General features: G+C 45.4%; 1 protein-coding gene across 1 annotated transcript in view; it reads left to right on the top strand.

Moving 5' to 3' along the window:
• The window catches only part of LOC142250143 (flavin-containing monooxygenase 5-like), a 75,416-nt gene extending 58,345 nt beyond the window's left edge, over nt 1-17,071 (top strand). Inside the window, exons 5-9 of the mRNA XM_075322261.1 lie at nt 666-808; nt 2,753-2,949; nt 8,152-8,507; nt 8,596-8,668; nt 16,559-17,071. Coding sequence (XP_075178376.1) covers nt 666-808; nt 2,753-2,949; nt 8,152-8,507; nt 8,596-8,668; nt 16,559-16,904 — 1,115 coding nt within the window. The 3' untranslated portion in view covers nt 16,905-17,071. The remainder of the gene's footprint in view (nt 1-665; nt 809-2,752; nt 2,950-8,151; nt 8,508-8,595; nt 8,669-16,558) is intronic.
• Nucleotides 17,072-21,686: the final 4,615 nt, after the last annotated feature.

Here is a 21,686-nt window from a genome sequence, read left to right as displayed (position 1 = left end):
AGTGGATGGTGAGATATGGAGCCTGAAAGTCAAACGTTCAAAATATTGTAGCCCTTTCGCTAGTAAGTGTACATCATTATATATCCCCCTAATAAGCGAAACTCCATCGTCATAGTGAGTAAAGCCCTATATGCACGAGAAATTTCCAACTTGATGGAGGATCAACTTACATACAGCTACTACTGTGAGCAGCCTATGTGGCCTTACTGTTTTACCATAGCCTGCAGCATCTGTTGTCTCTCATGGATCAAATTTATGGTCGAAAATTGCAAAGGGAGCTGCCAGCAGCGGTTCTTGATAATTTGTGTTCCCAAGTGCATTCAGCATGACATTAATATTCATTAGACAACTATTAATAATGTCATTGGTAGCAGCTAAGGTGTGCAAGTGTATGTATAGTGGGGCTCATACTTGATACTAAATAAATCATGATGTGTTGAAAAATTTGTTTCCTTTTTTTCACCATTTGTATATTTATTTTACTCACTTATATAGGGCCATTAATTCCACAGCGTTTTACAAACATCGTCATATTATTATCTTGTCTATCAATCCTGCTATTTTCAGATTTTCACAACTTTTCCTTCATGGTGTTGCAGTTTCAGTGCTGAAGAAGGTAATATATGGAAAAAAATCACTAACACTTTAGTCTTTCTTTTTTGCAGGAATTGAAACTTTCAAGGGCCAGTACTTCCATAGCCGTGACTACAAAACACCTGAGGCTTTTATTAACAAGAAAGTAATTGTGGTCGGTATTGGAAACACTGGAGTTGATCTGGCTGTGGAACTCAGTGCTGTGACTAAACAGGTAAAAAAATATATATGTATCATATTAAATTGAGTATAAGTCGACGAGGCACCTAATTTTAAAACAAAAAAACTGGGAAAACGTATTGACTCGAGTATAAGCCTAGGGTGGAAAATGCAGCAGCTACTGGTAAATTTCAAAAATAAAAAGAGATACCTATGAAATGTAATGACCCCATCCTTGTCCCCCCCCTTGTTGTAATGTGCCCCATCCTTGTGTCCTGTAGTAATGTGCCTGATCCTTGTCCCCCATTGTAGTAATGTGCCCAATCCTTGTCTCCTGTAGTATTGTGCCTGATCCTTGTCCCCCCATTGTAGTAATGTGCCTCATCCTTGTGCCCCATCCTTGTCCCGTGTAGTAATGTACCCATCCTTGTCCACTGTAGTACTGTGCCCCATCCTTGTGCCCTTTAGTATTGTCCCCATCCTTGTCCCCTGTAGTAATGTACCCATCCTTGTCCACTGTAGTACTGTGCCCCATCCTTGTGCCCTTTAGTAATGTACCCATCCTTGTCCCCTGTAGTACTATTCCCCATACTTTTGCCCTGTAGTAATGTACCCATCCTTGTCCCCTTTAGTACTGTGCCCCATCCTTGTACCCTGTAGTAATGTGCCCCATCCTTGTATCCTGTAGAAATATTATTATTATTATTATTATTTATTTATAGAGCACCATTAATTCCATGGTGCTGTACATGAGAAGGGGGTTACATACAAAATACGTATACAAGTTACAGTAGACAGACTAGTACAGAGGGAAGAGGGCCCTACCCTTGCGGGCTTACATTCTATAGGATTATGGGGAGGAGACAATAGGTGGGGTGTAGGTCAGGCGGCAGCTCCGCACGGTGGTCGGGCGGCAGCTCCGCACGGTGGTCGGGCGGCAGCTCCGCACGGTGGTCGGGCGGCAGCTCCGCACGGTGGTCGGGCGGCAGCTCCGCACGGTGGTCGGGCGGCAGCTCCGCACGGTGGTCGGGCGGCAGCGAGTTCATTGTAGATTGTGGGCATTTCGGAACAGGTGCGTTTTCAGGTTCCGTTTGAAGTTTGCAAGGGTAGGGGATAGTCTGACGTGTTGAGGCAGCGAGTTCCAGGAGACTGGGGATGCTCGGGAGAAGTCTTGGAGTCGGTTGTGTGAGGAGCGAATGAGAGAGGAGGAGAGGAGGAGATCTTGGGAGGACCGGAGGTGACGTGTTGGAGTGTAGTGGGAGAGTAGTTCGGAGATGTACGGAGGGGAAAGATTATGCCCAGCCTTGTGCCCTGTAGTATCGTGCCCCATCCTTGTGCTCTGTAGTAATGTGCCCGATCCTTGTATCCTGTAGAAATGTGCTCATCCTTGTGCCCTGCAGTTATGTGCATATCCTTGTCCCCATCCTGTTGTAAAGTGCCCATCCTTGCGCCTTTCTTGCCACCAGGACTCCCTTCAGGTTTTGTGGCAAATCTGCACTCAAAATGACATAAAAAAGCAATAAAAATGCAACATCTGCACACAGCCGTAGAGAGGAGAGATGACTGTTTTATACTGGTACCAGTGTATAGAGTAAAATCCTACTAGAACACCTCTGTTTAGGGATGTTATGTTATTGTCTCACAGTATCACTGCAGTATTGCTGAAAGGTATCAGATCTGCAGGCCAAGTCATTTTCATTCATGGTGCTTAACACATTCAGAAGTAGTAGCCACCAGCATAGTAGCTGTGGTGCGCTATAAAAATCACCTAGCATTCCCGTACTATTTGCATAAGACAGCCCATTAAATGTGAATAAGAGCAGACATGGCATGCAAGTAGCATAGATCGCCATGTGTTCTATTAATGAAGCACACAAGTTATCATGTCTGTGGCTTCTACAGCTGTATAATAGTTTTTGTAATAGATACATAATTGTTTAAAATTCTAATAAAAGTGAAATGTAATTATCTCTGCTCTTATTAACTTCTCATCTTTCAGGTTTATCTCAGCACCAGGCGAGGAGCGTGGCTCTTAAATCGTGTTTTTGACAGTGGATATCCATTGGACATCGTTCTTTTCAACCGATTCTATGGATTAGTTGCAGATGCCTTCCCATCTCTAGCCAACAGTTTCTTGGAAAATAAAGTCAACTCCAGAGTCAACCATGACAATTTTGGTCTAAAACCCAAGCACAGGTTCAAGCTATTTTCTTTTATCTTTTGATATAAGCATAATGTATGAAGTCCACAACACATGAGGGGGGCGATTTCTAAAGCAAATATAAAAATTCTGCCATAGTGACTCAGTTCTATAGACAAACGATTTTAATCAAAATTATTTGTTTCTTTTTTGTGAACATAATATTCTTGCATTTTTTATTTTTATTTTTTTACATTTTTTCATTAATTTCTTCCAAGAGTCATAACATGTTTTATTTTTCCATCGATATAGCTGTATGATTGATTATTTTTTGCTGGACGAGTTGTAGTTTTGAATGACACTATTCAATTTGCCATAATATAATCTCTTGAAAAACACAAAAATTCCAAGTGGGGTGAAGTTTTAGTGCAAACTACTCCTGCCATGGCTGAAAATAACAGGAGTACCAACAAGGCAGTCACTGTGGCCTTCAGTAGGTATGCAGTTGTCATGGCAACCCCTTTGGTACCTTAGCATTATGTCGTGGAGGGGGAGTGATGCATGTCTGAATGGATGCCCAGGCCAGCAGCAATTAAAGGGAATCTGTCACCAGGTAATCTGAGAGCAGCATAATATAGAGACAGAGATCCTGATTCAGTGATGTGTCATTTACCTGGCTGCTTACCATACCTTTGATATAATCATTATTTTATCAGCAGGATATTATCAATTGACTACTAGTAACGTTTTCCATGTAATGAAGCATATTCATGAGCTATGTATAACCCCGCCCCCCACACTGATTGGTAGATTTTCACCTGTGCACAGTCTACACATAAAGTCGTTAATCAGTGGTGTGGGCAGGGCTATACAGAGCTCAGCATTCAGAGAACTAGTAGAACTGTAGCAGATAAAACAGTGCTCAAAGGAACAACATTATATTAGGCCTCCTTCACAGATCCATATGTCCAGTAAATGTGACATCTGTTTTTACACATACCGGAGACTCGGACACACATAGACCCATTAAAATCAATGGGCTTGCACACACATCCATGTTTTGACACGGAACGTGAGTCCATATGGAGCACACACATGTGTCTGTGTGCTCTACATGGAGAGATGTCTGTTTTCTGCTGGCAGCATGGATGTCACACGGACCACACACTGATCTGATCCAGGTGACATCAGTGTGACACGTATCGGAGAAAACACCTGTCCCTTAAAAATAAATAAATAATTTTTATACTTGTCTGTCTCTGCCTTTGCTGTTGCTTCCAGGCCCGCTCATTATGCTCATGGATATTCACTGCACTGACCACGGATCGGAAGTAACAGCAGCGCTGGAGACAGGTAAGTATACAAGTTCACTGCACTGACCGTGTATCAGAAGTAACGCAGTGCTGGAGACAGGTAAGCATACAAGTTCATGCTGTTTGTGTGCTATCAGCCTCTCCTGATAGCACACAGTAACAGCAGCGCTGGAGACAGGTAAGTATACAAGTTCATGCTGTTTGTGTGCTATCAGCCTCTGCTGTTGCTTCCGGGCCCACTCATTATGCTCATGCATATTCACTGTACTGACTGCAGATCGGAAGTAACAGCAGCGCTGGCGAAAGGTAAGTATACAAGTTCATGCTGTTTGTGTGCTATCAGGATAGCACACAAACAGCACACGGAGAACATACACATGGACACATGGATAGACATACTGACCTGCCCCACGGACCATCACACACGTGCATTAGATGCACAGATGTGTGAAAGAGGCCTTAGAGAAAGTGCGGTCATTAGCAAAAGGTTACATAAAAGGGGCTATCTCTCCCCCATTCTAAAACAAGGAAAACATCCCTGATTTAAATATTACAGTCTACTTTGTACATAAAAATCGTGATGACAAATCTGAATCAGCTAACATCACTTTCTTAACCCCAAATAACATGCACTTACTTAAAATCACAGCCGTCATCTGCAAGTAGCTCTCTATTCTGTATGAAAATTAACTATTGGCACACATATTGGAGAAAGGAGTTCATTTTCTGGCTAGAAGATCACACAAAATAGGAAATATAATTGCACCTGGCAACTTTTCAGATACTAACAAAACAAATAACAAAAATTACTTAGACATTCATGGAGGTTTAAAATGCCCACTAAATAAATGTGCTCTATGCAATCGATCGTGGATAGTAAAATAATTTTTCTCCATATCACAATTATACCCAAACTTTCCCTATATGTTCTTTCATCAATTGCAATGCCACCTACGTAGTATACCTCATAGATTGCAATGCTTGCAATTTTCAATACGTTGGTTGCACACCTTGCAAGCTGAAGATAAGTATTTCAGAACCGCTAATTTACTAGCAAAAAGAAAAATTCACCTTGTGTGGTGCATGAAAACACTTTTCACAAATACATACAGGAGACGTATCCCACATGAAACTTAGGACAATCGAGAGAGTATATAAGCGGGGGTGGGATTCAGATTTTTATCAACAGGTTCATCTGTTGTGTTAAGAAATCACACCCATTTAAAGCCATGCTCATTTAAAAGACACACCCATTTTTGTCAGCCACATTCATTTTCACACACTTTCCTCAACCACAAAATACAACTAACAAAAGCCAAAAGTAAAAGCTCTTTACCCTTCTTACCCTACCCATACCTTCCTATACCCTACCTATACATTTGCCTCCTATCAGGTCCACATTTTTCCAGTCACTGTCAGTCACTTCTTCGTATGGTGAATCAGGATTTTCCACAAGAATTTAAAATTAGTACTTAAGGAAACCCTGCTCAAATTAGAAAGGATGATGACCTTTCAGTCTGTCACCTCCACTGTCTACTCTGCCAAATATGTGCAAAATACCGCCACACCATAACCAGACCACATATTACCACCAACTAGTGACTGAATAATACCACATAAAAAAGGGACAAATTCCACCACACCATGACCAGACCACATGATACCACTACATAGTGACCAAATAATATTACATGCAAGGAGAAATACCACCACACCATGACCAGACCACATATTACCAGCACATACTGACTGAATAATACCACATACAAAAGAGAACTACCGCCACACCATTACCAGACAACATATTACCAGCACATAGTGACTGAATACCACATTCAAAGGAGAAATATGTCCAAACCATAACCAGAACACATAATACCACCACATAGTAACCAAATAATCCAACATACAAGAGACAAACGCAGCCGCACCATGACTAGACCATATATTATCACCACAGTGAGCAAATAATACCACATGCAAGGTGAAATACCACCAAATCATGACAAGACCATACATTACTACCACATATTGACTGAATAATCCCATGTACAATGGACAAATACACCATACCATGACCAAACATTTAATGTATTACCATCAAATAGTGACCAAATAACATATACAAGGGAGAAAAACTGCCACACCAGGACCAGACAACATAATACCAACATAAAGTGACCAAACACTACAATAGTAAACATTAATAAAACTATAATAGTAATAATACAATATTACTATGAGCACCATTATACACAGGATCTCTGTATATACGGTAAAGGTAATACACTCATCACCAGTGACATAATACACATGAGCTCTGTATATTGTGTATAGTGTACAGGTAATACTATGACCACTGGTGACATTATACACAAAAGTTCTGTCTATACTAATTAGTGTACAGGTAATACACTGATTTGCAGTGCCATTATACTAAGAAACTATGTATATAGTGTATAAGGAACAGGTAATACAGTAATTATCAGTGCCATTATACACATGTGCTCTGTTTATCGTGTCTGTGTACAGGTAATAGTGATCTCCAATAACATTAAATACAAGAGCTCTGTATAGTGTACAAGTAATACAGTGATTACCAGTGCCTTTATACACAGTAGCTCTGTATATCGTGTATAGTGTACAGGTAATACAAGGATCCCCAGGGACATTATAGACAGCAGCACTGTACATAGCGTATAGTGTAAAGGGAATACAGGGATCACCAGTAGCATTATACAAAGAGGCTCTGTATATAGTGTAAGTGTACAGGTAGTACTCTGACCTTCAAGTGACCAGTCTAGTTGAAGTAATTCAGCTTCGCTTTTTCTCTTCATCTGTCGCAGCCCGCAAGAGAAGTGACTGAACCTGCGCTGGTGCCACCCTCATGTCTGAAACCTTAATGCTGCCAGGAAGATTAAAGTTAATTACATCCTGGCAGCGGGGTTTAATGTGCAGGCACCGGGCAGGTTTCAAACACTATTAACCTTGAAATGAACCCCATATCTACAAGATAATATTTTTTTCACATGACAACTTCCCTTTAAACCCTCACCTTATTTCTTTCTGTAACAGCTATGAATAAAGCCTGCTTTACACGGTACGACCGATTGTGCGATTTCACAATCGATCGTACCCGCCCCCGTCCTTTTTGCGTCACGGGCAAATCGCTGCCCGTGTCGCACAAGGTTAGTAACCCCCGTCACACATACTTACCTCTCGTGCGACCTCGCTGTGGGCGGCGAACGTCCACTTCCTGGAGTGGGAGGGACGTTCGGCGTCACAGCGACGTCACACGGCCGCCGGCCAATAGAAGCGGAGGGGCGGAGATGAGCGGGACGTAAACATCCCGCCCACCTCCTTCCTTCCACATAGAGACGGCGGCGGCCGTGGGAGGCAGGTGAGCTGCTCATCGTTCCCGTGGTGTCACACGGAGCGGCGTGTGCTACCACGGAAACGATGGTCAACTAAATTAAACGATTTTATGGAACCTAACGAGCAGTACCCGACTCACGATTTGTGAGCGATACTGCGTCGCTAGGAGGTGTCACACAGGCCGGCATCGCCAGCGATGCCGGATGTGCGTCACAAAAACCATGACCCCGACGATCTATCGCACGATAGATTGCCTGGTGTAAAGCAGCCTTAAGAGTTACTAACCCAAAATGAGTAAGCTTATGAATCCTTAATATTGTTGTTTTGCTTTTCATTTCATGTTTTTAATTGCACAGGAAATCTTATGTTTTAACATTTTCCCAATAATACTGGAGCCCATACGTCATCAACCTTTCTTCCATCTTCTTTAAGCTACCCTTCTTTCTGGACTCTTAGAAAAGGGAACAGTATGAGAGTGAAGTTCATGAATAAGTCAAGTCCAGTTCATACATCTTATTAAATAACTAGTTACAACTACAAATAACTAGTTTTGTCTTTTCAACCATACAGGATGCTGAGTCAACATCCTACCATCAGTGACGATCTCCCCAATCGCATTATCTCTGGCAAAGTGCTAATGAAGACCAATATTAAACGGTTTCAGGAGAACAATGTCGAATTTGAAGATGGGACTGTGGAGACAGACATAGATGCTGTGATTTTTGCCACAGGATACAAATTTTATTTTACTTTTTTTGATGAATCAGTCATAAAGGTGGAAAAAAACATAGCCCCCTTATATAAAATGGTTTTTCCACCCAATTTGGAAAAGCCAACAGTAGCTTTCATTGGCTACGTACAACCAATTGGGGCTATAATGCCTGTTTCTGAGATGCAGGCTCGTTGGGCAACAAGAGTCTTCAAAGGTAGTACCTTTTAATTAATTATTATAAAATGCTAATGAGCAGCTATACAGTTTATTGACTTGTTTTTTCATTTGTAATGTGTTTCTAGGTGAAAGTAAATTGCCACCAATGAGTGAAATGAAGACTGAAATCATGAGGCGACGAGAGGACATGCAGAACAGGTTGGCATCCTGTAGTATCCCTATAGCTTATGCCTAAAGGAAACCTGACCGTTTATTCAGGATGCCCAACCTACGAGTGCAGTAACCATAATTTTGGGCAGGTATATTTTACTCTGAAACCCTGTGGCATTTTAGAAAACAAATACAGGTGACTGGTCCAAGATACTGGCTACCAGTGGCTTCTCCATGCTCCATTCCCATGATTAAGGTATAAGTTTGATGCGCCCACGGGGTCGGGGGTTACTCGTCGCCGGGCCGCAGTGTTTCTCCTGGGACGCCGTGGTGGCCTTTCCCGGTTCCTTGACCCCGGGTGTCAATAAAATGTCTTTGGGACTGGGATGATGGGGGTAGTTGTTTGTGAAACCACCTGTGGTGTGTGGCAAATATCAGCCGCTGCGGGACTTCTCTGCTGGAGCGGATGACACCGCAGCTCGGATGGTTCAACTCTCCAAAGGCAGAGCTGTGACCCCAGGGATGATGATGGTGGTAGTAGTCTCTCAGACGCTGACAGCTCTGGGGGCACGATGGCGTGGGCGCCGACAATAACGGGTAGACACAAGCGGTGCAGTTCAAGGTTTCTTTACTGACTACTCACACATTCAGTTTTTGGAAAGTGCTGATCCCCGCTGTGATGGGCTCCAGCCAATCCCGGAAACTTCAGAGGTTTTGACTAGCGGTCCCTTCTGTTAGTCTCCTTTCGATTGTCTCCCTCCATCCCAGCTCCTGGTCCGTGGAACGGTTCACAGGTGTCTGCTGCACTCCCCGCGAACCCTGGGATTCCCCTTCTTTTCCTAAGAACCCGGGTCGAGCCTTCAGCTCCAGACCACGGGCCCCGAACTGTTTGTTGTATGCTGCTCTTCCCAAGTGCGACCTCACATGGACACTGTCCGGTGCTGACTGAATATTGTGTGTCGGATGTCTGCTAACTTCCCCTTGTGGAAGCCCCGCCTCCCGGGTTCCTGACTAGTGGGCATGAGGTCCCATACCACGTGATGGCTACCCCTGCTCCTACCCTCGCCCAGTCCCAGTGACAGAACCCCCACGTTATTTGTTGGTTGTAGTTGTGGTTGTTATCGGGGATGACCTCCTCCCCATCCAAAATGAATACTGCACCTTAAGTGAGGTGCAGTACCCTGTGGTGTCTGATGTTGCAGGTGCGCCACATATACACAGCTATATGAGTGTGTATATATACAGCATAGACCTATCAATCATAGGAATGGGGTAAGGGGAAACCTCTAGGGCCCATCCTGTTGGACCAGTCACCCAAGTGGCATGGTCCTCAACCAGTGTATAAAAGCCACACCATTTTAGAGTAAAAAATACATGCCAGAAATGACACAGCTGGTGTTGTTGAGCTGCACAATGATGATGGCATGATGTCCCAGATGGGAGGAGTGAAGAGCAGTTACTGTATACCTGAATTACAAGTATTCTAAAGATAATAAAAGTTTACCAGGCATCCCAGCTTTATAGTGTATGAGTGCAGGGAAAGTACAATTTATTTTTTTTATCTCACCGGAGTACCCGTTTAAGTTTTTGTAGTACAGAGCTGCTGGCGAACACCCTGCTGTGTAGACAGCTGATGTGATCCACATAGCTGGTGACTGGGGTGCAGTAGTGCATGGAAAAACAACAAAGAGGGCACAGCGTTAAAACAGCATTGTGGCCCTTCGTTCTCAGAATCTGTGACAGCCCCAGATGCTGGACCCCTAATGATCATAATGTGAAGGCATTTCCTCGTGATTTGCCATCATTTTATAAAATCGTAATACCCCTTTAAATGCTTAAACCAAGACAAAATTATTGAATTGGTAATCCATCTACATTAAAAAGAGATACAACCATTTTAATTTTCTTTAAATAATATAAAAATATCAGTTATTGAGTTGCAGTGCTCAGTAATATTTAATGTACAACATGCTAACAATTAAGAAGTGTCATACTTTTTGAAAATAGATATATCTTTAATTTTTATCCTTTAATTATTCCAGATGTCAACAATAAGGTCAGCATTGGTCTCGCCCTTATACAAAGTTTGAAAATCCCAGTGCAAGCTGGGATTCTCAAATGAAGCGTCATCAGGGAGCAGAGGCTGCTGTCACTGTCAGTCTCTGCCCGCAACATGAACTGAAGTGTCATCAGGGGCGCTCATTTCAGGGGCTGCTCTGACCCTGCACGCTGTCATTTTGCAATGTGCACAATGACAGCGGGCACTTAGTTATCGTCTTGGATTAGGTGTAATGAGCTAGCAACAAAGCAGAACAGACAGTCAGAGAGGCATTCAGAAATCAGCATTGCCCGCGCAAGTGACATCACTTGCAGGCATGGTGCTGATCTCCGAACAGGCTCTGATATCATGCCCTGGATGTCTGCTCTGTTGCAGGTTCATTACAGTTGATTTGAGCTGGCCACACAGTGCATGCTGTCAGTGTGCACATTGCAAAATGATAGCATGCGGAGAGAGAGCATAGACCAGACCAGCCCCTGAAACAAGCATCATTGGAGGCGGCTGAGGCTCCGACATTGACTGCTGCCTTTGTCGCCCTCATGGTGCTTCATTTCAGGGAAGGGAAAAGGCTGACAGTGATTGCAGCCTCAACCCCCTGATGATGCTTAATTTGATAATCCCAGCATGCACTGGGAAGCTCAAAAAAGCATCATAGCCATGAAGGGAAAACAACAATTCAATATCAGTTAGATAGTGTAGTTAGTTAACTGTAGAGTTTGTAATGCAAATATATTAGAAACTAGCTGAAGTACCCGGGCGTTGCATGGGATAGTAACTGTCTCTCTTTGAGTTTCTGTCTGTGTCTGTGTGTCTGTCTCTGTCTGTATCTGACTCGCCCACCCCAGGGCTATGGGACACCCGATGCCGGGCCGGACTAGTCCGGGGGGTTGTTAGTGGTGGCTGGGCCCGACTCCGTACCCTGGTAGGCTCAATTAATATGGCTTCAGTGGGGGTGATTAAAGTTTGTATTATTCGTGACGCCACCTGTGGTTTGCGGCTATTAAGCCGCCGCTGCTGTATGGGGCCTCCGGGGTGATGGAACGGCAGCAATGGTGGTACTGCTCCCCACAGGTGGAGCGGTGCCCCGGGGCAACAGTTGGTGCTTGTAAGTGTGTATGCAGTGATGGAAGTCTATGCAGATAAAATAACAGAGGCAACACCAAGGGTGCAGTTTCAAGTTGTTTACTCACAGTTCCTGGGAGGTGCACACTGGTGCCTCTGGACTGCTGAGACCCACTGTCAGGGACCTCCACCAATCCTGGGTAGATCTGGGGGTAAAAGCCGGTGCACCCCTCTATGTGTTCCTTTCTTCAGCTGTCTCCTTAAGCCTAGCCCTTGTTGGTTGAACCTGGCTCGGCCTCCACTACAGCCTCCGGGCCAGGGGCTCGCCTGTTGGTTATTTACCCCCTTTCTAGAGGTTCTGCTGTGGGCTGTAGCCCGAGGAGCTTGCAGCTTTCCCTGGGCCTTGGTTTTTACTTTTGGAGATGACTTTTCCTCCTCCAGTTTCTAGGGACCGTCCCCTGTGTGCAGCTTGATCCCTCCACCGAACCTTCTTATTGTGGAACAGGCCACCAGTCTGAAAGCTATCTGTGGCCCTGGAATCCCTTCTTTTCTCTGCTTGGTGTCACCTGGACCCTCTGAGTCCCAGGGTTTTCACCAGGAAGCGTCACTCTCTTCTCTTGCTCCTGACTGACTAGAGCACTACTCTTCTTTCTCTTCTGCCTCCCGCAGAACTCCTTCCTTCTCCTTCCTCTCTCTCAGACTGCCACTTCTCTGCCTTCCGCAGACTTCCTCACTCCCCTCCTCCCTGAGGTAAACTGAAACTCTCTCTCTTGACCTTCCTTACTACTCTGCTCCGGGTGGCTCCTCCCACCCCCCAGTTGCTAAGCTACCACCCTATGGGAGCAGGGATGGGTCTTAGGGCCCCTCCCAGCATGCAGCATGGGAGGGTTGCTGCCACTGTCCCTGGTCCATGTGTGTACCTAACAATGGGTGTAGTGCAGATTTGCCTGTGGACCGGCATTCACTCCTTTCCTTACCCAGGATGGGACATCACACCGCTGGATGGGGTGCAATGTTCCTGTGGCTACGGAAGCCTCAGGGGCGCCACATATCAGTTTCTCTGTATCAGTCTCTCTGTCTGTCTCTCTCTCTCTATCTGTGTCTCTCTCTCTGTGTCTGTCTCTTTGCCCGTCTGTCTCTTTCCATCGCTGTCTCTTTCCATCGCTGTCTCTTTGCCCGTCTGTCTCTTTGCCCGTCTGTCTCTTTCCAGGGCTGTCTGTTTCCAGGGCTGTCTGTTTCCAGGGCTGTCTGTTTCCAGGGCTATCTCTTTGCCCATCTGTCTCTTTGCCCATCTGTCTCTTTGCCCGGCTGTCTCTTTTCAGGTCTATTTCTTTCCCTGTGTCTCTTTCCCCGTCTGTCTCTTTCCCCGTCTGTCTCTTTCCCCGTCTGTCTCTTTCCCCGTCTGTCTCTTTCCCCGTCTGTCTCTTTCCCCGTCTGTCTCTGTCTGTCTTTCTCTCTTTTTCTGTCTCTCTATCAGTCTCACCACCGACATCTTATTACTTCACACATAAGCTTCTTATACTAACAGATTATTTTGTCCCTATAGCAACTACTGACAGTTGCTATTAATAGCCAGTAGCTCCCAGCTCCATTCAGTATAATGGAATGTATTTTGAAAACTAAGGCGGGCTTTGCACGTTGCGACATCGCAAGCCGATGCTGCGATGTCACACGCCATAGACCCCGCCCCCGTCGCAGGTATGATATCTTGTGATAGCTGGCGTAGCAAAAATTATCGCTACGCCAGCTTCACATGCACTCACCTGCCCTGCGACCATCACTCTGGCCGGCGACCCGCTTCCTTCCTAAGGGGGTGGGTCGTGCGGCGTGATAGCGACATCACACGGCAGGCGGCCAATAGCGGCAGAGAGGCGGAGATGAGCAGGATGTAAACATCCCGCCCACCTCCTTCCTTCTGCATAGCCGCCGGCGGCAGGTAAGCTGATGTTCCTCGCTCCTGCGGCGTCATACACAGCGAAGTGTGCAGCCGCAGGAGCGAGGAACTACATCGTACCTGTCGCTGCAGCATAATTATGAAAAAGTTGGAGCCTGCAACGATGATACGATAACGTCGCTTTTGCGCTCGTTAATCGTATCATCTAGCATTTACACACTATGATCTCGAAAGTGACGCCGGAAGTGCGTCACTTTCGATTTGACCCCACCGACATCGCATGTGCGATGTTGCAACGTGCAAAGCCGCCCTAACTGTAAAGCGCGGGGTTAAATTTTACCGTCAAAAAACATAGTCTATGACATTCCCTTGGGTCACATGGGGCGTCTGTGCAAAATTTCGTGATTGTAAATGCGACGGTGCAAATTCCTTTAGTGGACATACACACATACACTGACCTTTATATATTAGACCAGCTGTAGTACCTGGGCGTTGCCCGGGATAGTAACTGTCTCTCTGGCTCTCTCCCAGTCTCTGTCTGTGTGTCGCTGGTCTGTCTGTCTCTCTGTCTGTCTCTTTCCTTGTCTGTCTGTTTCTCTCTGTCTGTATTTGCATCAGTCTATCTGTCTCAATCTCTGTATCAGTCTGTGTCTCTCTCTCTCTCTGTCTCTTTGCCCATCTGTTTCTTTGTCCGGCTGGCTTTTTGCCCGGCAGTCTTTTTGCCCAGCTGTCTGTTTCTAGGTCTGTCTCTTTCCTGCTCTGTCTCTTTGCCCGTCTGTCTCTTTGCTTGTCTGTCTCTTTCCCCGTCTGTCTCTTTCCCCGTCTGTCTCTTTCCCCGTCTGTCTCTTTCCCCGTCTGTCTCTTTCCCCGTCTGTCTCTTTCCCCGTCTGTCTCTTTCCCCGTCTGTCTCTTTCCCCGTCTGTCTCTTTCCCCGTCTGTCTCTTTCCCCGTCTGTCTCTTTCCCCGTCTGTCTCTTTCCCCGTCTGTCTCTTTCCCCGTCTGTCTCTTTCCCGCTCTGTCTCTTTCCCGCTCTGTCTCTTTCCCGCTCTGTCTCTTTCCAGATCTGTCTCTTTCCAGGACTGTCTCTTTCCAGGACTGTCTCTTTCCAGGTCTGTCTCTTTCCAGATCTGTCTCTTTGTCCGACTGTCTCTTTGGGCATTTGTCTCTTTGCCCGGCTGTCTCTTTGCCCGGCTGTCTCTTTGCCCGGCTGTCTCTTTGCCCGGCTGTCTCTTTGCCCGGCTGTCTCTTTGCCCGGCTGTCTCTTTGCCTGGCTGCCCCTTTTCAGGGCTGTCTCTTTGCCCGTCTTTCTCTTTGCCTATCTGTCTCTTTGCCCGGTCCGTCTCTTTCCTGGTCTGTCTCTTTCTCGGTCTGTCTCTTTCCAGCGCTGTCTCTCTCCAGGTCTGTCTCTTTCCAGGATGGAATGAATACGATCCAGCAGCACGTCCAGATAAATAATTAAAATTCCACTTTTATTTCAGAAAACAACTAAAAACCACATAGGTCAGATGAACATCCAGGGGCTAATTAAAAAGTCTTACGCGTTTCAGGCCTTAGCGGCCCTTAGTCTTAGCTTAGCTAGTCTAGTCTCTGTCTTGTTCTGTCTCTCTCTATCCGTCTCACCACCGACATCTTTTTACCTCACACATAAGCTTCCTATACTAACAGTTTAATTTGTTCCTATAGCAACCACTGACAGTTGCTATTTATAGCCTGCAGTTCCCAGCTCCATTCAGTTTAATGGCTGCAGGATTTTTGTAGAGTAACTGGAAAGCACGGGGTTAAATTTTCCCACCCAAACATAGTCTATGACGTACCCTGAGTCACAAGGGGCATCTGTGCAAAATTTCGTGATTGTACATACGACAGTGCAGATTCCTTTAGCGGACACACACACACACGCACGCACGCACGCACACATGCATACACACATACACTGAGCTTTATATATTAGATTAGTTTAGATCACCTCATTAAATAGGGATTGAGTTGAAAATTTTAAAATTTAAGCCTTGTGACCACGCCTTTAACTGTTTGATGTGCATTATTGTCACAGATCGCATGTGGGGTGTATTGTGAAGTCTCAGATACTTAGCTTGCTTCATACTACCTGGCTAAAGGCTCCCATGGCTGCCATCATATTCTTACTGTGATGCCTAAATTATATTATTCTTGATACTGCAATGCTTGGGGTATAACATAGCATGGCATAGCATGAGTGATCAAATAATTGCAGGTTCAAGTCTCTAAAGAAGACTAGCAATATTATTTTTTTTTTACTTTACTTTTTTATATATTAGGAAAATATAAACATTTAAATCACCCACTTTTCAAAAATAAAGAAATACAAAAAATAAACATATTTGGTATTGTGGGGTCCATTAGAGTCCAATCAAAAGATACAATTATTTAAACAATATGGTAAATACCAAAAAGGTAACATAAATGTATAAGATTGAAGCACTCCGCCCAAAAATGCAATAAAAATCAAAACATCATAAATGTATTCTCAAATCGTGTCAATAAAAACAATAGCCCAAAGAGCAAAAAACAGATATACAGGTAATACAGCTTCATCAAACAGTCAAAGTTTAAAAACTAATGATCTCAGAATATGGTAACACAATGTTTTTATTTTAAGACATTTTAGAATCTTTTTAAACAACTATATTATAAAAAAAATGAAAATTTGCCACATGGTTAAGAGGTTGAGACATTTTGAGGGTCTGGGGTCTACATCAATTTTAGCAGCTGCAAAAGCTTTACCAAATCTGGTCTGATGGGAAATTTGGAAGTTTCTTTGTGAAACCATGCCAAAATGGTCTTTTCTGTTGCCCCTTCCCCTCCCTTTTTATGTATACTTTGGCCATTCAGGTAAAAGTTGGATTGTCCGATCACAAATGATCTGCTCTATGTCTTTATACAGGTATGTTGAAAGTGAGCGTCACACCATCCAAGTTGACTATGTGAATTACATGGATGAAGTAGCTGTAGAGATAGGCTGCAAGCCGAATTTGAAGAAGCTCTTTCTGTCGGACCCTAAGCTGGCCTGGGAGATATTCTTTGGGCCGTGCACTCCATTCCAGTATCGCCTGAGTGGCCCTGGGAAGTGGAAAGATGCCAGAAAGACCATTTTAACCCAGTTTGAACGTATCGTCAAACCAGTGAAGACGCGCAGCATGATCGGCAGCTATTCTCACGGATCTTTTAACTTCATGTATAAGCTTTTTGGTGTCCTGATTCTTTTTGCTGCAATATATATTTCACTGTAGTTGGGTGACATATACATCTAATGCAGTACTCACCCTGATTGGGGACATTCAATTCTGAGATATTACCTTCACAATAACTACTGATAAAATCTACAAATAATTAAAGGAGTATCGCTGACTAACAAATCAATGCTTTTCTATGTAAAATTAAAGAATAGTTTTCAAGACCTCTGCTTGTAGTCATTCAATAGAAACCTTTAGGCTGCTCTCACACCACCGTATCGGATCAATTATACAAATGACAACAATCAGAGCTTGATCCAAGTGTCAACTTACTGTAATCAGATTCTCTCGCAAGAGACAATCGAGGACACTGTGCGGAGAAGATGGAGAACAACATTTCTCCAATTTTGTTCACTATATACAGTATGAGCCCTCACATAACCTCCTATATACCGTGTGAGCCCCATGTAGCTACTTATATGCAAGACGAGCCCCCATATATGCCTCTATATGCAGTTTGAGCTCTCACATATCATCCTACATACAGTATGAGCACCCACATTGCCCCCTATATACAGGATGAGCCCCCACATAGCCTAACTATATACAGTGTGAGCCCCCACATAGCCTCCTGTAGACAGTATAAGCCCCCAGATAGCCCCTATGTACAGGATGAGCTCCCACATAGCCTCTTATAGAAGGGATGATTTCCCTCATGACATCCCTATATACAGTATAAGCCCCCACATAGCCTTCTATATACAGTGTGAGTCCCCCATAGCTCCCTATACAGAGTTTGAGCCCTCACGTAGCCTCAGCATATGCAGAATGAGCCCTCACATATCCCATATACAGTATGAGCCCCCTTATGGTACACCTATATACAGTAAGAGCCGCAACATAGCTCCCTACGTACAGTATGACATTCGCCCTGCACTGTACAATGAAAGATGGGATTCATCCATAAAGAGAATGCCTCTCAATTTGCCAGATGCCATCGGATGTGAGAATTTGCCCTCTCAAATTAGTTACGAGCTATGAACTGTAGATAGGTAGAAACCCCAACGAGGACAATACACATGCAAATGAGCTTCCCTGAAAGTCTGTGTAGAAATTCTTTGGGTATGCTGTCTGGCTGGAGGTTAAGATGCTGGATGTGGAGGTCCTGGCCTGGTGTGGTTACACGTGGTCTGCGATTCGGAGATCGGTTCGATGTACTACCAAATTCTTTGAAACACCTTTGGAGATGGCTTATGGTAGAGAAATGAACATTCAATTTATGGGCAACAGCTCTGGTGGACATTACTGCAGTCAGCATGCCAACTACACGCTCCCTCAAAACTTGCGACATACATGGAATTATGCTGAGTAATAAAACTGCACATTTAAGGCGTTTTTGCACGTTTTTCGGGTGCGTTTTTGGCCTCAAAACTGCATGACTTTGCTTCCCCAGCAAAGTCTATGAGTTTTCATTTTTGCTGTTCGCACACAACTTTTTTTTAAGCTGCGTTTTTGAGCTTAAAAAAAAAAAATGGACATGTCAATTCTTTCCTGCGTTTTTCTGCTTTTTCCCCCTATGCAATGCATTGGAAAAATGCAGAAAAATGCAGAGATCAAAAAGGCAGCAAAACGCAACCAAAACCGCACTAAATCGTGGTAAAAACGCATGCGCTTTTTGCCTCGTTTTTTTGCCGCGGGTGCGTTTTTGTGCATTTTTAGCGGCCAAAAACGCACAAAAACGCACACGTCAAAAAAACGCAGCGTGTGCACATAGCCTTAGGGTAAGTTCACACAGTGCGTTTTTCGCAGGTTTTTTCGGGTGCGTTTTTGCTCAGAAAACTGCATGACTTTGCTTTCCCAGCAAAGTCTATGAGTTTTCATTTTTGCTGTCTGCACACTAGCCGACTGCACTTAGGACGTATCGTGGATGCGAGTCAGGAAGATTCCCCCGCTGCGAGGAAGATCCAGTGACCGTTGTGACTCGTCAGGATGCCCTATTTGCTGGTGTTGCAGTAAGTCTGGACACTATGCCCGGAGGTGTCATTTAAACGGGCAACCCCTGGGGCCAAGGGCCAGTCCCCAGGAATAGATCTGCAAGGCCCAAGTGAGTGACGTGACCAGTTTGTGGGAGGGCGGCTGATTCTGTCCATCACAATTGATGGAATTCCTACTCCTGCACTGTTGGACACCAGCTCGCAGGTAACTACTATACCTTATGTACTGTACCAAAGATTTTGGTCTGATAATGAACTCACCCACCCAGATCCTAACCTCACCATTTATGTAGTCAACGGGTTACCAGTGACTCCAGTTGGGTTTAAAGAGGTGACCATAAAGGTGGGGAGGGTGGAGCTCTGAGACCACGGGTTAATAATGGTTGCTACTGATCCCCATGAAAGGACTCCCCAGGTGATTCTTGGTACCCATGTAATTGAAAACTGTGTGAAGTGTTGTTTTTGCTTCAGCAGCTTGCTACCACAGCCAGTGCTGGACAGGAGAGGGATCTACAGAGAGAGATCTGTGCCCTCCAGCTGAGACAACAGGTAAACCTGTCTGGTGGGGAGATTGGTAAAGTACGTGTAGCAGATTCAGTCCCTATTGTGTTACCCCCAAGAAGTGAAGTAGTGCTGTGGTGTCAAGCGGCAGTGGGCCTTAAAGGGCGGGATTACCAGGCAATGGTTGAACCCGTACATTCAGAGAATTGGGCCACGGTTCTGACAACCCGGGGGCTAGTGGATGTGCGCAGGGGCCGGATCCCAGTATGCTTAATGAATTGTGGGGAGGAGGAGGCAATATTACCCAAGTACGCCACAATTGCCAAGCTATTCACTGTACACGAGCATGCCAGTCAGTCAGTGGAACACATAACCCCACCAGGACCGGAGGAGGGTGATAGCAACACTTAACACCTAGAGAACTGGTGCCAGGAGTTACACGTGGGAACTGATTCCATTCCCTCTTACCAAAAGCAAGGTGTCTATCGGGTGGTAAAAGAGTACGAACAACTTTTTAGTAAGCATCCCTTAGATTTTGGGAGGGTAAAAGGGGTATACCATCACCCCATTAAAGAGCGATATCGGCCTACCCCACCAGCACACTACCAGCGTGCCAAAGAGATGTTGAGGGACATGAAAGAGGCTGGGGTTATTGGAGACAGTTGCAGCCCCTGGGCAGCTCCCCTTGTCTTGGTAAAGATAAAAGACAGTACAATGAGAATGTGCGTAGATTACAGGCAAATAAACCGCATAACACATAAAGATGCTTACCCTTTACCACGCATAGAGGAATTCTTAGCTGCATTAAAAGCTTCTAACTGCTTTTCTACTTTGGATTTTACCAGTGGGTATTGGCAGGTCTCCGTAGCAGAAGAAGAGCGGGAGAAGACTGCACTTGCAACGCCCATGGGACTATGCGAGTTCAACAGCTTGCCATTTGGACTCTGCAACACTCCTGGGACCTTCCAAAGGCTAATGGAATGCTGCCTAGGACACCGTAACTTTGAGACAGTGCTACTTTACCTGGATGACGTCATCGTGTACTCCAGGACCTATGAGGAGCACCTGAAGCACCTGGCTGAGGTATTTGAAGCATTGTCAAGGTACGGGATGAAGCTAAAACCTTCCAAATGTCACCTGCTGAAACCCAAGGTTCAGTTCCTGAGACATGTAGTCAGTGCAGAAGGCGTAGCACCAGATATGGATAAGGTCCCTGCTATCAAGAATTCGCCTAGACCCACCACTGTTAAAGAAGTACGTCAATTCTTGGGCGTGGAGGAATACTACAGGAGCTTTATCCCAGACTACACCAAGATAGCGGCACCTATGCAGGATCTCTTTGTAGACCAGAAGGCAAAAGGGAAGGCCTCCAACCATCCATTCAACTGGGGAGACAAGGAAGAAGAATTCTTCAACCTAATGAAAAAGGCACTAACAGGTGAAGAAATCCTGGCATACCCTGATTACAATCTGCCTTTTGTGCTGTTTACTGAGTGCAGAAGAGCAATGAACGTCTAATTGTCTATGCCAGTGTGACGCCCTGGCCGGGCCAGGTATTCACAAATAGGGTCCCGCATTACACCTTTCCCTCACAGGTGATATCAGCCAACCCTTAAAACCCTAGTCACCCCCCTAAGGGCTTGATAGACACACCAGGGGGCGGAACCAGGTGGTTGGAAGACGCCCACCTAGGAGTTTTAGACAGCCGGGGCAGGGAAAAGTCAGACAAGTTTAGAGTTCAAGTTGGAGAGGAGTGTGGGCTGTAGCTGTGTCCAGCTCCAGCAGAGGCAAATATCCCAAATTGGACAGGTACCAGGGTAGGAGCCCTGGTGCCTTTGGCTAGGAGGCAGACGGCGGTCTCCATCTGCATGAGCCGGGAAGATGGCTCGGTGGAACCGGTACAGGGTAGTGGCCCGTCGGTACCGACCGGGGGAACTGACTCGGAAACCGGAGCACACAGGGGGGTACTCAGACCCTGAAGCTAGGCCCAGAAGCGACTGGAACTAGTTAATTAACTGATTGCGGCTAGGACTAGAGGTCCTGTCCCACCCAAAGTCCCGAATGAAGGCAACAGCCCACCGAGGGGGATAATATGCCACCGCCAGGGCTCAGAGATCCCATGTGCCAGCGTCTGCGGGCAAGGGCTTCTTAGGCCAAAGCCAGCCGACTCCTGAAGTTGCAAGCACAGGCAGTCCACCGTTCAAAAAGGTGCAGGAGAAAGACAGAGACCACCAACTGGGTGGGGGAATCCGAACGCAACCGGCTGCGGGCACCGACCACCATTACCTTGGTTTACTAGAGACTCGTGTGTTTTTCTAATAGTGAGTACATCAGCACCCTGCGG

The sequence above is a fragment of the Anomaloglossus baeobatrachus genome, chromosome 8, assembly GCF_048569485.1.
Source record: "Anomaloglossus baeobatrachus isolate aAnoBae1 chromosome 8, aAnoBae1.hap1, whole genome shotgun sequence".
Lineage (NCBI taxonomy): Eukaryota > Metazoa > Chordata > Amphibia > Anura > Aromobatidae > Anomaloglossus > Anomaloglossus baeobatrachus.
The sequence above is the reverse complement of the archived record's forward strand: the minus strand, read 5'-3'. Positions and strand labels throughout refer to the sequence as shown.